At 26.2% G+C, this 17,559-nt stretch overlaps 2 protein-coding genes across 2 annotated transcripts; both read left to right on the top strand.

The window, feature by feature from the left end:
- Nucleotides 1-310: 310 nt before the first annotated feature.
- On the top strand, nucleotides 311-10,833 carry LOC124814650 (mitotic spindle assembly checkpoint protein MAD2A). The gene is made up of 6 exons (XM_065798336.1): nucleotides 311-511; nucleotides 5,219-5,234; nucleotides 6,198-6,328; nucleotides 6,406-6,514; nucleotides 10,191-10,288; nucleotides 10,627-10,833. Exons 1-6 carry the CDS (start codon nucleotides 451-453, stop codon nucleotides 10,788-10,790), a joined length of 579 nt encoding a protein of 192 aa, XP_065654408.1. The 5' UTR covers nucleotides 311-450; the 3' UTR covers nucleotides 10,791-10,833.
- A 1,201-nt stretch (nucleotides 10,834-12,034) lies between these two features.
- Nucleotides 12,035-16,306, top strand: LOC100199800 (PHD finger protein 14). Its single transcript, XM_065799632.1, has 5 exons — nucleotides 12,035-12,112; nucleotides 12,262-12,360; nucleotides 12,458-12,563; nucleotides 14,108-14,314; nucleotides 14,389-16,306. The coding sequence occupies exons 2-5, from the start codon at nucleotides 12,262-12,264 to the stop codon at nucleotides 16,203-16,205; spliced, it is 2,229 nt and encodes a 742-aa protein (XP_065655704.1). The 5' UTR covers nucleotides 12,035-12,112; the 3' UTR covers nucleotides 16,206-16,306.
- Nucleotides 16,307-17,559: the final 1,253 nt, after the last annotated feature.

The following is a 17,559-nucleotide window of genomic DNA, read 5'->3' as shown; positions in this document are numbered from 1 at the left end:
AGAAGAGTTTAAACGTTTTAAAATGCTGTATACTAAAAGTAAATACTAAAAGTCTTCAAACTTTGTCACTTTTTTTCATAATTAAATAATTCCTTTACAAGTTTTAAATTTAATATTACAACAATTTTTTAAAAAAAAAGAAAAAATAATATTTTGCTCATCAAGAAATTTTTTTTATGCTTCATATTTTTTGAAATAAAGACAAACTTTCAAAAGAGAATACACCTAATAGAAAACCTCGTTTTGCTACAGCAATGCAACGCTTAGACCTCAGAGTTAACGCGATGTGCTTACTAAATCGGAAATGCAGAGAAATTACACATTTTCGTGCAAAAGCTTTTACCCTAAAATGCTCTGGTGTCACCGCTCCTGAACTATTTAAGTCAATAAATTACTATTTAACCAGCTAAAATAGAAAAGAACAACAAATGCGTAAAAAAATCTAATAAAATGGAATATTCTCAAACAATACCATTAAATGGATCTGTGGAATATGTTGTTAAATATTTAAGTAAGGGTTTATTCTGTAAGACTAATTATATATTTCAGGTTTCGTTATTATATAGTACGCTTTTTATTTACAAAAATAAGAACATAAAATGTATACATATTTCGCAGAGTACGTCATTTTTACTATCAATAAGTTTTTTACACCCAATAAGTTCAATCAAAAAGTTAGGAAAGTAAAAACTACTCACATATTAAAATAAACGTATTTACTAAAATAGTTGATAAAATATTTGTATTATTAAACACCCTTGAGTGCATTAGTTTGATTTTTTGGTTTAAATTAAAAAGAGTTAACAGAAATTTTGTTAAAAATCTCAGAATTGAAATTGTGTTTTTCTTTTAAATAGCATGATTTTATTATGTTTAAAAAAATAAGCTTGCAGTTTAAGTTTTTTGAAATTATTATCAGGGATAACTGTAAGTCATCCCTGACAATAACATTATATTTATATAATTTATTTATTTTTTTATACAGTTTATATAACTTTATTATAAAAAGATTACGAATATATTATATATATATAATTAGATATTCATAATTAATTATATATATAATTAATTATGAATATTAAGCCTAAAGAAAACACCTCTTTAAAGAATTAAGCACTAATTGTTAGCATTAATTTTTTCAAAAGAGTTTTTTCAAAAAAAATTTTGAGGGCAAATTAAGGTGGTGTTCAACTTATGATTCAAATGAATTTTTTGAAATAAATCTTTTTTTCATAAAATCAAAGCAAGTCAACATATTTTTTCTTTAATAATAACTGTATATATATGTATACACTCGTGCAGGACATTTACAAACAATTATAAACTGATAAAATTAATGTAAACTAAATGTTTTTCTTTTTAAATAATTTTTTTCAGTGCTAATATGTTTTTTAAATGGCTTCTAAGATGCTAATAGCTCAACTAACAGTTGATAACTCATTAAAAAAAATATGCAAGTATAACTAGGATTTATATGTAATGATATAAATAAGCAAAGCAAAATGATTTAAGCAGTCAAATCTGTTAGGTATGCTATAATAAGAAAATAGCTAATGCTCTAAGACATGTATATTTGTAATTATTTTCTTGTGACCATCTACAAAGGTAGTTTAATCTTGAACTGACCAAAAATTGAAGTTATTGTTTTTTAAAACCATTTTTTTAATATAGAGTTTAAATAAACAATACAATAAATGAATACAATGAATTTTAATTGAATCTAATTTAATTGTTTTTAACTACATGAAGTTATTTTTTATCAACATATCATATAGTATCTGGATTTTTATTTTATCATTAAATTTAACAATTTTCAGCATTAAAATTAAATAAATTTTAAATTTTATTAAAAGTTTTTCCTTAAATAAATAGTTCCTTGCATAATTTTGGAAATAAAATTTTTGCATTTAGGGACTTGTTTTTGCTCCATAGAATTTGATTTGTTTTCAACTTTCTTTTTATGGTAAATGAAATTTAATTGCTTTTGTCAATTGTCAGAACTCATTTAAAGAATCTTCATATTATCTAGCAAATTTTTTATAAATACTAATTCCGAGTTAATGAATGATGGATGAATTAAGGACCCAGAAGTCAGTCTTTGAGACTTGAAAAGTTCATGTGGACTACAATTAGTATAAGTACATAATAGAGATCTTGTAGCATGAAAAGTATCAAGTAAATCTGTTTTCCATGGTGATTAAAATCAGCTTCTAAAAAATTAAATTGTACTTTGTAAGTTTTTTCCCATTTGCAACCAGGTTGTTAAGAGTTGTTCTACTAGTTACAATTCCTGACCACTAATCCAGAAAAAATTAATGAGGAGATACAGGAACTTTCTAAATGGTCATAGCTATATATACTGAAAATCCAAAAAAAGTCAGCTAAATGGTTATTTACTGTCTGAATTGTCATATTTTTTACAGTATAGACAAAATAAATTGTGAGTATTCATTTACAACCATTAACTTGTATTTTTCAAAAGCTGAAAAAGGTAATGACCTTTTTAAGTTAATAGATGTAAGTTCAAACAACTGTTGCTTTAATTAGGTGCATTTAAGTGATAGTTCTTAGGATTTAGATCTTAACGTATTCTTCATTTCTTTACATATTCTATAATCTTGGCATATTTGCTTTTTCTACTAAGTAAGGTTTCTTGACCAAATAAATTGAGGGAAACAAAAAAACTATGATGGCAAAGTACAGGATGCAAGTTTTAAAAACCTGTATGATATATAGTAGCCGTAAAATCTAATGTGTCAGTTAAAGATACAGGTTTCTCTTTATTTAATGTACTTCTATCTTTGATGGCAATTATTCTTATTTTTAAGTTCCTACATCTTAACAAAATTGTCTATTTTGCATTGCAAACATACTGATCCATTAATAACTTTAAAAGGAATTCTAGTTTATGGCTACAATTTATTATCAGCTTTAAAAGCAGTATATGGTTTCTTGTTGATTGTTTTTGGATAAAGAGTAATATAAATTTTGTATTTGGAAATTTTTAATATTGATTTTATATTTGGAAATTATGTTTATGATCACTTTAATATTATGTAAAGGTTATGTATGGAAATAGATATACTTATTAATAGTTTTAGAATAATCAACTGCTATATAACTTTTAATCTTTTCATTTTATACTAAAACTAGAGCACTTTAAGGCTTTAATATTTATGTTTGAACCAGATTTATTATTTATGCTTGAACCAGATCTATTATTTATGCTTGAACCAGATTATGAGTTTCAGATTTAATAAATTGTTTTTTGGAAAAATCTTGAAATCTAGTGGCAATAAGTCACAATCTTTCAATAAAAATTACTTTAGACAATATTTTCCTGTTTAAAATTTGAAAATAGCATAAAAATAGAGTTTAAAAATTGAGGTTTTGTTTACTTTTTTTCGAAAGGCAAATGAAACTAATGATTTTTTAATTACTTTTAAAAATTTATCTATTTTCAGAGTTGCCATTGTCCCGTTTTTTTGTTGGAGAATCCAATGAAAATTCTAACTTAATTTAGTGCTGTGTTCTCCAATGTAAAAACCAGGAAATAATCACTCTGACTGTTTTTTTTACAGGAAGCAGCGATATCAAAAAATCTTATAACCCTAATATATACAATTAACAATAAAATGATGAACTTTTATAAGAATTGAACAAAATAAGACTTAAAGAGTAGAAGTTTATTATTCTAGTTATAAAATGTGAGATCAATTTCAATAATCTCATTTTAAATTAAATATAGTATAAAACATGCACCAAGTCAAAAAAAATAGGGTAGGGATTTGAAAACATTTAACAATCGTGTCAACAGCTGTTGACATAATGGATACTTTAAGATAAATTGACATCTACAATGTTTATTTTTTTAAGTTTTTATCTACATTTTGCTCATAGAAAATATTCATTTCTAAGAAACTTACGGAAAAAATAAAATATTAAGGTTTTAAAAATATAGATAAAGATGAAGGTCTTAAAAAATTTATTTATACTCATTACCAAAATAAAGTTTTTTATAGGAAGGTAAATCTCATAGAACAACTGTTCAAGTGGATTTAATTTAAGTAGATTTAATTTAGCTCTGGCCGAAATCCAGCCAATTTTACAAATCCAGCTCCAGTAAAAAGTTAGTAAATCCAGCAAAATTTTAGCCGGATTTCTTTGGTAAAATATTTATTACATCTTTTTTGCCCGTGTTTACATGTATACTTAATATTTTGTTTATACAAATCAATGTTCTTTGCAATTCTTTATTCTATGAACTCCATGCTTGTAGTGGTATCTGTATGTACATTTCTTTACAATTTAATTAGCTAAGCCTAATTTCAAACCATAACTCAACAAAAAATTTTGAGGAGAAGAAACACATTATTCTAAAGTGAAGATACACAATGGAGTCTGGAGTGAAGGCAAATGTGGTTAATATACATTCAATAAAGTTACAATGCAGAGGGTATCGATGCAAGATGGAAGTCAATATGAGCATGCTGAGCAGCAGATTGACAAAATTGAAAAAATTCCAGAAAAATAAGCCTGCCTGTATAAATCTTCTACATCATCAACATTACTTTGAAAACAATTGTCACTTGGTATCAAGAATGGTCAACATTTTTGACCACTTAATATCAAGTAGGGATGTACAGGATTTCAGCTCCTTTAATTTTGTTTTGAAATCCGGCTCCAGCCGGATTTGTCAGCAGAAATCCAGCAAATCCGGCTCTGGCCAGATTTGGAAAAATTAAATCCAGTACAGCCCTAATTTAATTTGAGCACAAGTTAGTTCATGCTCATAGTTGAATACAGAGCACTTTAAATAACATGCCTCAGGTTGATCCTGAGGAAAGTATACTTCATCAGCTAAGATGGCATTGCCAGAATCCCTTTTGATAGCAATTAACCAGCAGGCTCCACTTTTAATGTGTGTGTGTTGTTGAATACTGTGCTATTTATCATGCTTACCTCACATTTTAATTTTTACCCAGCATTTTGAAAGTCACTTTGATATCAAACAGTTGATTGAATTAGAATGATCAAAATTATGAAAAAATGATTTAACAATTATAATATTATGTAATTAAAAATCAATCTCATAAATTTTATATACAAAAAAAAAAACAAAAAAAAAACCTAGGGCAAAAAATTGAAATGGTTGAAATTGAAATTTTTATAAGATTTTGTAGCAAATGATATTATTATTACTTTTTTTTTTTTTCAGGTTTTGCAGTCAACAAGTAAGTTTGTACTTTTGTATATAACTAATAAATTATAACTAATAAATAACACAGGTCAACAAAAAAAAAAATTTCTGGTGCCGAGCAAACAATTTGTTTTTTGTATTGCATTTCTCATTTTGATTTCAAATATGCAACTCATTTTTTACCATCACGTCAAGTTGTTAAGATATTTGGGTTCAGATCTTTTGTATGTGGGGTTAAGTCCCTAATATTGTCAAAAAAAAAGTTGTTCCAAAGTATGTCAACCTGGGTCTCAAAAAAAGCGTATTTTCATAGAGATTTTAAAAAACATAAAAATTTTTCCTTAAAATTTTTTGGCAAAAAAATTATTTAAAAAAATGCTAAAGACTCTTAAAAAAAAATTTTAACAAAATGTTTTTCAGCAATAATACAAAAAGTACACATTTTTATTACAAACGAATAACATCTTTAAAATCTCTATGAAAATACGCTTCTTTTGAGACCCAGGTTGACATACTTTTGAACTTTTTTTTCACATTTGAAATCAAAATAAGAAATGCTACATAAAAAACAAATTGTTTTCTTAGCACCAGAAAAAAATTTGTTTTTTATGTAGCATTTGTTTTTGCTGACCTGTATAATAACTAGTAAATTATGTTTTACAAGAAAAATAATTTCTTATTGCTCCAAAATACTGGTATTATTGAAATATAAAAGAAAAAACTATCCATAAGATTTTTAATACTTTAACATAGTACTTTATTAATTTCAAATAAAATGGTCTTAAGAATTGTTTAATACTTTGGTATAGTTCTTCATTAAAATTCAAATATGTAAAATGGTCTTCAAATTAAAATGGTCTTCAGATAACTACAACAATGGTTCATGATTTTTCAAACATAATATTTTATACATGGTTATTATTTGCTCTTTTATTACTTACAAATATTTATACTTTGGTTACTTTGTAAAATTTATTTTTTAATGAATATTGCATAGGATATTGTATGAGCGAGGAATATATCCTGAAGAAAAGTTTACAGAAAGAAACATATTTGGATTCACAAGAAAATTTGTTGATATACCTGAAATTCTAGAATATTTAAATCATTTTTTCAGCCAACTAAGTGGTAAATTTAGCAAGAAATATTTTAATATATAGTAATATTAAAAAAAAAAAAAAAATTGAATTAATGTGTTCTTTTAGTTTGGCTATTAAAGGAAGAGGTTGATAGAGTTGTTCTTGTAATTGGATCTATAAGACAGAACCAAGATTTAGAGAGATGGCAGTTTCAAATAAATACAAGGACACAAAGGTATTTCATTTATTTAAAGATCTATAAAAAAAGAAATTCTAAACATTTGCGAATATATACAAGAAATAAAAATGAAATATGAAAAAAGTAATATTCATGAACACACAAGAATTGGTCCAAAATAGTAATAATAATGGCTGACAATTAAGGAGTCAATTATTGTTTTTTAAAAGAAAAAGTTTTTTGGGGTAATTTTCAAAAATGTGGTTTTTATCATTCAAAGGAAATTTTGACTAAATAGGGGGGGGAAAATCTAATTCTTTACATTAGATAAAATTGGTTAGAGACCTATCCTAATTGGAATTTTTATATACCACTTTTATGTCCCACTTCTCTTGCATCACACTTCTACCCACTCTCCCCTACATAATTGACTCATAGTATAATAGAATTTCTTAAGGATTGTGTGATATCTTATGATATATTTATCGTTTAATATTTCGAATAGTATCGCAATTTTAATTTAATTGTGTGGTATCACTTCTGTAATTTAATTTCTTATCTGGTAATTATGATTTTAATTTAATTTACTTTGTGGTAATTATGATTTTAGTTTAATTTTTTTTTATTTATATTTAATCATTTCAATTATTTTAGTTTCTCATCTGGAATCGTTAGTTTAATTAAATCTTGTGCGGTATCGTATTTCTTGCCTGTTATTGCCTTTTGTTCTGTATTCAACATTCAGCAATTTAAATAAACTAATAATTATGCCTCTTTTAACATCATTAACAATATGATTCATTTTTATTAGTATTGTGTATTGTCAAAGCAATACTGATGGTATAGACATTAGTATATAAGCGATACCACATGAAATGAGACCATCCTTCTTGGTATTAACACAAAACTGATTATGTAGTGTCTAATGGTTAGTGGATAAAAAGAGTTGATAACCTATATTGAAGTAAAATCAGCTGTAAAAATAAAAAAAAATACTACAACAGACAAATCATATATATATATATATATATATATATATATATATATATATATATATATATATATATATATATATATATATATATATATATATATATATATATGTATATATATAAATAAATTAGTAAAAAAAACACTAATCTAACTTTTTTCTTTAACTTTAAGTTTCACCATCGCTGGATCATCAGGAAGATGATCCAGCAATGGTGAAACTTCAAGTTGAAGAAAAAAGTTAGATAAGTGTTTTTTACTTATTTATTATTGCTCTGTTCTTTAAGAACATTGAGCACTCTATTTGTAAACTACACTAATATAATTTACATATATATATATATATATATATATATATATATATATATATATATATATATATATATATATATATATATATATATATATACATATATATACATATAATGCTACAAATGTGTGTTTAGATAAGTACTTGATGCCACACTAAAATAACCTGCTGCTGGGGGCTTCAGTACATACATTGACTTATAGCTAATAAGCAACCGGGCTTGATATTTGACTAGGGCCAGGTTTGATAAAATATAGTTGGGGCCAGGTTTGCGACCATGGCTGCATAAACACTTACACATCCTAAAGTATATTTTTTTATTCAAAATTCATGTTATATTTTGTATATATATATGCATATATAAACGTCATTATGATCAACATGATCATTATCATCATCATTATCATCAATATCATCAGGCTTTAGCCTTCCTCTTTTATGCTGTTTCTCTAATCATGGTCAATGCTCAAACTAACTATCATCTCTATTGTGATAAACCAAAACTCATTCTTGCTTGGCTTCTTATTCAACATGTTGCATCCATTTACTGTATCAGTTCCTTTATGATATAAAAACTTTTATTAATCCAGTTTTTTCCTTGTACATTAAAAAAACTTTATAACTCTTACCCATCTTCATTTTTCCTTTTTAATACAACCTACAACTTTTTAAGTCTACAGTTAACCATTTCCTAGTATTTTTACTTATTCTCTATTTTAAAGTAACTCAAAACTTAATAGTGGTCGCTTGTAATCTTGTTGGAAGTAAATTAGAGTTTGAAAATATATAAATATATGCCAGTATTTAATAAATAGTAAATGGTAAAAAATTTAATTATATAAAGAATTATAAATTTTTTTCTAGCCCTGGCTATCAACCCCTGCTAAATCTTATAATTTTGACAGGGCTGGGTTTGTAAAAAGTCTCATTTTTAGCTGTCACTTCCTAATTACAGCCTGCAAAAGAGTGCCTCTACATTGATTGAGAGTTTTGGATGGGCTGCAATCTTTTCTTTCATTATTCTTCATTTTTTTCTTCTTTTTCTGGAAAAGCTTATGCTATAAGGATAAGAAAAACTAGTAACCATATCTAAACACGCTATAGTAGATTATACCCTATAGTAAATTCTACTATATTCTTAAGTCCACAGAACACCCAATACTCCATAATACTCTCAGCATTGCTAAATATTTTGAAAAATCCCAATATATGCTAGGGGTTTTCAAAGATTTACCAAAAGCTTTTGATAGAATTGATCACAAAGTTATATTTGAAAAAAAATTAGTACTATTCAATTAAAGGAAATGTCTTAATGTTACTTATAAGTTATTTAGACAACTGTAAAGAGGTTGTTTACAATAATACAACTGCTTCTTTTAATTTATTAAATTAAATTTGTAGGGCATCTAAAGGGTCTGTACTTCTCTTTCAACTTTACCCTCTTCTTTTTCAATTTTACCTTAATGATCTCCCTAAAGACTCAAAGTTAATGACTGTCATGTTTGTCAATAGTACAAATTCTTTTTTTATCTCATAACATTAATTTAAAATATATATAAATACAATATAATAATATATAATATATATAAATACAATTTAACTTTCATACATTGAAACATTTTTCAGACAGAATATGAAGATATATAGAATATGAAGATATATAGAATGAATGGTTTTTGAGCTGTTGATAAATGACTGCTAACAGTTTAATGGCTATGTACAAAAATATCACAAAAATAAATATTGCAATCAAAATAAAAGATTGGATGGTAGAATTTAAGATTGGTTTTCATTAGGGTTTTGTATTAGTTTAATTGCTTTTTATTAATGTCTTGGATGCTCTCTCTAAAAATTTTAGTGTGTAATTTAGTTTACCATGGGGTTTTTAGGCTGTTCATTATATAAAGTAAGTTGTTGCTATTAATATTGCCTTTTGAAAATTAGTAGTTAGGGGTTACTAAATACAATTAGTAAATCCTAAACTTTATTTGTTATGATATTAGAACTCCATAGTGGTACAATATTAGGTATTATGTCTGTAGTATTTTGGTGCATTAAATCTAAGTTGATATTTAACAGCCTGCCTTTTAAAAGTTTTGAAAACATGTTGTCAACAATGCTCTAGTTGTTTATCTTTTTATTTATTGTCATTTTCTTGCCGCTAATAAATTTATTTCCAATTAATTCTAATTTTTTTTGTTTATTGATCTTAAAAAAAGCTTATTAATAAAATCATAATTACAAATGTTGCTTTTGTTGCTATGGAGTCAATGGAGTTTTTTTCTTTGAAATAAAATGTTTCATGAAATAAGCTAATAATGATTAAGACAGTGTGATGCAAAATGTGATCATTAAATTATGAATAAATAAGAGAATAAAGTTTTTTAAGTTTTTTTTTTTTAAAGTTAATGATTGCAGTGTTTTTGATTTAAGTGTAGCTATGAGCACGGAGAACGTCAATAGTGAAGTTCATGGTATTGATGCCCAGATAAATTCATGTATCACCACAATGATACCTTTAGAGGAATTATGTAAGTATTTATTGGTATTTTTATTGTTTTAGTTTTGTAATATATAAATAAATTTTTTCAGTTTTTTTTGGTTTTTTTTGTTTGTTTTTTTATTTTGTTTTGAGAACATATTAGAAAATTGTTATCAATTTTTTCAGTTTTATTTAGTTGTTAGATTTGCTTTTACTCGTCTAATACATTGATAATATACCAACCAAATATTACTATGCAGTTAATATATGCAACCAAATAATATATGCAGTTAAAATATGAAATCTAATAATTTATGCAGTTCATTGTGTTGTTGTTATTGTAAATATTTTGTTTGTTTATCTATTCTTGTTAAATTATTTATTTAGGTTCTTTTAACTTGATTGTATATGCCAATACCCAATGTGATACACCTCAAAATTGGCATGAATGTAATGAACATTATATTTCCAATGCAGAAGAATGTATTTTGAAATCAGTATCAACCCCTTGTCATGAAGTTAACTTGGCATTTTGTTATAAACAGCTGTAGCATATACATATATGTTTATCTCTGTGTGTTTATATATATATATATATATATATATATATATATATATATATATATATATATATATTTATATATACTTATTGTAAAGTTGCCTGGTTTGTAAAATAGCTTTTTGTAAAATGTGAAATAAGTAAAAATATTTTATTTTACAGTATATAAAATGAACTTGTACTTGTTCTAAATTTTATTGTTTATAGCTTTTTTAATATAGATTTAATATAGACTTCAATTTCTTCGATCGTAAATATTCAATTATATATTTATATAAAAAATCAAAGTATTTCTTTATTTCATGATTCGCACATTTCCATTTCATGAACTCTTTTCCATTATAAAATTCATTTCACAAGCTTTGTATGTGTTTTGTTTTTGTTTTCTTATTTCTTATTGATTTGTTTGTGGGTTTTTTTTTAAGTTGAAGTTTACTAAGAAAGTATATACACACACACTTTCTTGGTAAACATTTATTTTTACCATAATCTTTTAATTTTGAAAAAGGTTCAAAAAGATACTGGAAAAATTTTGAAAATTTAAAACAAAAATTTAGTTTAAAGACTGACATCCATACTAAAGTAATTAATATTTGTATACTTCACTGTGCCTATCTCTAGATATTCAATTATTGTTTGCACTCTTCGCTGCTCCAATCTTAAAATAAATCAGCCAATAAATTGATAAAATAAAGCAAATAAAATTAAATAACAAAAACAGTAAAAAATAAAAACAAAACCCATTTTTTTTCTCTTTAGTTTTAGTTTTTACTCTGAACATCTGTTTGTTTTTCTTTGTATTATCTCTTTGACAGAATTTTTCCAATAAGTATGTTACATTTTTGTGTGAACTTTTATTGCTTAGTTTAGTCCAAGCAATTTGCAGACTTCCTGCACTATATATAATAAAGTTTTGAACAAATTTGAAAAATAAGAGTTAAAGTTAAAGTAACAACTTATGTATGCATCAAACAAAATCTTATGTATGCATCAAACAAAAGCTTATGAATGCATCAAAAGCAACTTATGTATACATCAAAGCATACATAAGACATTTTATTTTCCTTTATTTTTTTTCCATCATTTAAAATGTATCATTTATGGGAAATATTTAAATACACTTAACATGTGTGTGTCTGTGTTACATATGTTTAGAGAAAGAGAGACAAAGAAAAAAAGTGTTGAGAGAGAGACAAGTAGTCTAATTTTTTAAAATATATGTGATAATTATTTATTTTATAGTTTACAATTAAAAAAATAAAATATATAAATCTGGGGTTTAAATGATTGACATCATTAAAGGCTTATTGAAAAGTAAGTTTTTTTGTTGTTGTTAAGTCAATAAATATATATTTAATTAATAGAAATATAAAAACAATAAAATAGTTAAAAATATTTATTCCTTAACCAATTTTTATTTAAATATTTGAGTAAGTTTTAATCTGCTTGTGTTTTAAAAATAGATGGCTGAACTTACACCATATGAATTAATGATCAAATCACTAACTAATCGAGACAAGAGCAAGCGTAAAGTAAAACTTGTTGAAGAAAAGTTGCTTGAGGCAAGGCTTTTTAGCTGCTTTTTTTTAATCTGTTATGTTTTAATTGTCTTTTAATTAATTAATTTATTTTTTAATTATTTTTGATTTATCAACTTAGTTTGCTTTTGCCGGTGGCGATAGTGAGGAAGATGAAGATTTTGTTGTTGGAGAAAATGATGTTATTAGTGATGATTTTGATTCAGACAATGATAGCAATACCAATAGTATGTAATATTTTGATCTGCATTAATATTATTTTTCTTGTAATTTTGTTATTAAAATGTAGGTTGGATTAAAAAACTTACTTTTGTAAATTTAGGTAGATATTGTTCTAATATATTTTGTACACAAAGTTTTAAAATGCAGACGGTTTCAAAAAGTATTTTTTGTTGTAATAAAAATTCTTTATATCTTGATAATACCTTCTATTATCAAGATATAAAGAATTTGTATTACAACATACTTGGTTTTTTATTAGTACATACTTAGCTAAAGTTGAAGCAAATGTCAATCTGATAACTTTTATGTTCCCTCAATAATAAAGTTGTTAAAATAATTGTTCTTCAAACTAGGAATAATAGTGTATTCTGAGTGTTTGAGGGTGATCTAAAGAAATAAAAAAATTTTAATTTGTTTTTTATTTATATTTAAAAAGGTGTGTCATCTGCTTTTTTATTTTTAGGTAAATTAATATTTACAATAGAAAAAATAAAAATTCTCTAACACTAGAGGTTGTTTTTTTTATTAAATTGGTTAATTAGTGACATCAGATTTTCTGACAGTTTTTTTTTTTTTTAATATTACAACTTCTCTCACTTGAAGCTTTGAAAGTTGACCTTAGTTTGTCTACAGTAGCTTTCCTATCTAAATGATAGCATAGGAAACAGGAGTTTGAATGGCTTCCTGTGCCAAAAATCATTTCAATCTTTCTTTATTTTCTAAACTAAAGTTTATATTATTACTATTATATATATATATATATATATATATATATATATATATATATATATATATATATATATATATATATATATATATATATATATATATATATATATATATATGAAGACCTCAGTGGAAAAGTATTGAGAAAGTATTTGTTGATCATTAATAAATGTATTTATTTAAAGCAAAGAAAAAAAAAATTTTGTATAAAAAATTACAAAATGTTTTGTTTTGAATAAATTTTAAATAAAATAATTATAATATAAAATTTTTTAAATTAGTTTCATTTGCTTTAAATAAAGACTTTTATTAATGATCAATAAATACTTTCTTAATACTTTTTAAATGTGACAACGCCGGTTTTTCCACTGAGGTCTTCATATATATATATATATATATATATATATATATATATATATATATATATATATATATATATATATATATATATATATATAATATATAGATATATATATGTATATTATTTTTATAGTTTTTATATTTTTATTAATATATGTTATATTGGATATATTGTTTTTAAAGATTGTGTTTTTGGATCAGTATGAATTTACTGATGCTAAAGATTTAATTAATTTTATTTCATTTGAATAATCCAAATTTTTGATTTTTTAGTTCCTATTGGTTTATTGTTATGTTTATATATTATTCCTATTGGTTTAAAAGTATTTCCGTTATATTTAGCTATTGTTTTTAAGTTTTTAAATTTCATTTTATAATCATTCTATTCCAGACTTTTTGGACCAATGTAATTTTTACTGTTTTATCGACGCATTACGTTAAAGGTTTTTTGCTTTTTTTTTAGGAAAATCTGATAGTGAAGATTCAATTTCAGATGAATTGGAGTCGTCTTCAGAAAATGCATGTATGAATTCTCCCTCAATAGGAAACGGTAATAATACAGTTCCAGATGTTTTACCATTAACTGAGCATATAAATAACGACATGGACAAAAGTTGTACAGAGAGCGTCTTAACAAAAAAACCTTTTCTTGTTTGTGGTATATGCTTAGGTAAAAATATTTTTTAGTATTTTTTACTTCCTAATTTACATTTTGATTTTAATTGTATTTTGCTTTTTTATTAGAATCTAAAGAAAATGATAATGACGAAATTCTTGAATGCGATAATTGTGGGATTTCCGTACACGAAGGTTGTTATGGAGATATTGGCGTGGACGATAATGATACAATTGATTCGGATGTTGAGGTAGAGCCTTGGTTTTGTGAACCATGCAAAGCTGGCGTTAAAACTTCGCCGTTTTGCGAACTTTGTCCTAATATTGGAGGGATTTACAAACAAACTGACTCCGGAAAATGGGTGCATCTAGTATGCGCACTTTACACCCCGGATGTAGGATTTAGAAACGTATCCAAACTTCAAACAGTTGTTTTGGAAGATATAAAAAGCTCGTCATGGGCGGCACGAGAATGCACGTTATGTTTAGATGATAATTTTAGCAAAACAGGTGTTTGTATTGATTGTGACGCTGGGTTGTGTAAGACTTCTTTTCATGTTTCATGCGCTCAGAGAAATGGGTTTCTTTCGGATATACCGGATAGTGACGTAAATTATACAGATGATTCTGACTTACTATTTGCGCACTGTAAACTTCATTCTGTTAAAGCAGATGTTAAAGCTCGAAAAACGAGTTGGCTAGCTTTTCAGTCGCATATGAAAAATTTTAAACGTAAGCATATTGATGACGAGAAATTTAATAGTTGCTTTGAAAAAGCGAAACGTGATTATCAAGAATACAGACGATCGGTTGTGTATTCCACTATTTTGCCAAAGCTTCCTCGTTTTTTATCAAGCTGTCCTGAGGCTTGCATTTTACTAGCTAAAAAAGCAGATATTCAGGGTATTGTTCGCCATCCCGGTTATAACGTAAATGCTGCAATAACTTCAGGAAGGATTTCAAAACAAGATCCAAATCTCTCGTCAGATTTTGTCAACCATTTTTTTAAAAGAGAAATGCTAATTAAGGAATTACAACAAAAGTTAAAGACGGGTAATCCACTTAGTAATAATTTAAAAAATGAACAACAACGGTTGTTAGGTGACACTATTCGATTGCAAAAAGAACTTGAAATGGTTATGGCAAAGAAAGATGAAATGGACGTTGTTTTGAAAAACATACATAAGCTACTCTGTCAACTTTGCTCTAAAAATTTAAAAATGCCGGATATTTTTCAAATTAAGGATAACTCAGACATTGCTAGCCATGAAAACTCAAAGATTTTGCTGAACAATATAATAAAGAAATGCGCTACTTGCGCTTCGGCAGATGATCAACATACTTTAGTTTATTGTTCGAAATGCAAAAATTACTACCACATGAATTGCCTTGATCCACCACTTCTGCGTATGCCTAAGGGATCTGGAAAAAAACAGGGAAAATATATATGGCAATGCACAGAGTGTGATTCTAGTGAGTCTGATTGCGAATCTGAAGCGATACTTGAAACTGCGGATCAAAATGGAAAAAGAAGAACAAAAAGAAAAGTTAAGGAGCCGGAAAAGTTTACTCCCGAAAACGTAAAAGAAGCCGTAGATATTTTTACACAACGCAAATCCGCCTGTAATAGCGCGGTCACACCGTCTGAAAAGAAAAAAAATAAGAGTACTGTTATTAAAGACAAAAGCGCTAAAAATTCTAATACGCCGTGCTCGAATAAAAAAAAGAAATCAGATAATCTTCAAGAACACTGGCCAAACTGCTTTAAATGTAAAAATAATGGCGATGCATCATCTCTTGTCAAATGTGATAACTGCAAAAGGTGTTATCATTTTAAAACATGCCTTGATCCTCCTTACGCAAAATCACCCAAAGGTAAATTTTGGGATTGGGTATGCGAGGAGTGTGATGAAATTGAAAATGGTGATGCAAATATTACTTCATAGTATTGGATATCGTTCTATTCAAGTTTGTAGTGTATTAATACAACTAGTTCTCATTCTGTAATTTATTTCCCATTATAATTGCTTTAAAGCTTTTTTTCTTATTTTTGATTGGAAACTAGCTTTTCTTAAATACCAAATTTATTTTAATGACGTTCTGCCGCTGAACGTTAGGGTGCATCAAAAAACAAGTTTTAAAAATTGCCTTGCATGAGCTTTAAATGAATTTCATATGGAGCCGTCTATTGTTACGTACGCACCGAAGGAGATGGGGGTTTCCCAAGTTGAGTAATTTGCGTACGAGTGCGGAAAAAGAGGAAAAGGGAGGATTCAACAAATGCAAGTACGCATATGCAAAAAATTGAGGTGGCAGTTCACGTTCACTTGCCCATTAATAAAAGGTGAACGCCGCTCACGTTTGTGGCCTGTTAATGTTATAAAAATTGAACAGCGCAAAAAAAAAAAAAAAAAAAAAAAAAGAGATCACATTCGCGAGTGTAAATTTAAAAAAAGGACAAAACTAATTTTAAATTAGCTTACATTAACGTTAACTTATTTCTAGAAATTAAATTTACTAATGAACAAAATTTTAACAAGATTAAAAACCACACTTTGAAACATTGCTTTAAAGTGAAGATTTTAATCTTGCAAAGGTAAAATTAATGGAAAAAATTCCGGAAAACTTAACAAAATTTTTTACTTGTTTTTATTTTTCTTTAAAAAAAATTTCTGTAACGAAAAATTACCCTCTCTGATTTAAAATTTACCGGTAAACTTTGAATCAAATTTTACTTGAAAATTTACATCTCTAGAGAGTTTTATTTCAAAAAAATCGAATTTTTTCGAAATAAAACCTTTTTAATGTAAAAGCTTATAAAACAATATATACATTTTAATTAAAAAAAGCTGTTTACATCAACAAAGAAATATTTAACAAAACAAAACAGTTTTTTTTAAAAAAAATTAACAACTGATATTTATAACCGACTGTATTCTGCCGTGTGCAAATCTATCCCTCAGAGTTCGAAATCAGTCCATTAAAAGGAACCAAATTGTTTGTGGGACCCAATTAAATGTGGAAAAGTTAACAGAAGACTCTTCTGTTGCAACGACTTTCTTCCAATGCTATCCATTACTGAATCTCATGTTTTATCACCACATTCCACAAACGAATGTCATTTTGGGTTCGTTCCAGTATCCCTAAGCCTTCAATTTCTACCAATTCTAGCAGCAAAACTGAAACAACGATTACATAAATAGTTGAGGAAACCGTTGGGCAACAATCAACAGACAAGGTACTACTTCATTCAAATGAAGGGTTGTACATTCCAGAAACAAGCATGGTATTTGCAACTAC

This window comes from Hydra vulgaris, chromosome 06, assembly GCF_038396675.1.
Source record: "Hydra vulgaris chromosome 06, alternate assembly HydraT2T_AEP".
Classification (NCBI taxonomy): Eukaryota; Metazoa; Cnidaria; class Hydrozoa; order Anthoathecata; family Hydridae; genus Hydra; species Hydra vulgaris.
Note: the sequence above shows the minus strand (reverse complement) of the source record. Positions and strands in the feature narration are given on the sequence as shown.

Bases quoted from the DNA above. Each gene is read 5' to 3' on its own strand.
- LOC100199800 (XM_065799632.1), top strand. From the start codon at position 12,262: ATGGCTGAACTTACACCATATGAATTAATGATCAAATCACTAACTAAT. The intron at 12,361-12,457 runs GCAAGGCTTTTT...TTATCAACTTAG, and splicing joins TTGAAGAAAAGTTGCTTGAG to TTTGCTTTTGCCGGTGGCGA. The intron at 14,315-14,388 runs GTAAAAATATTT...CTTTTTTATTAG, and splicing joins TGTTTGTGGTATATGCTTAG to AATCTAAAGAAAATGATAAT.
- LOC124814650 (XM_065798336.1), top strand. From the start codon at position 451: ATGGAATATTCTCAAACAATACCATTAAATGGATCTGTGGAATATGTT. The intron at 6,515-10,190 runs GTATTTCATTTA...TTTTGATTTAAG, and splicing joins ATAAATACAAGGACACAAAG to TGTAGCTATGAGCACGGAGA. The intron at 10,289-10,626 runs GTAAGTATTTAT...TTATTTATTTAG, and splicing joins GATACCTTTAGAGGAATTAT to GTTCTTTTAACTTGATTGTA.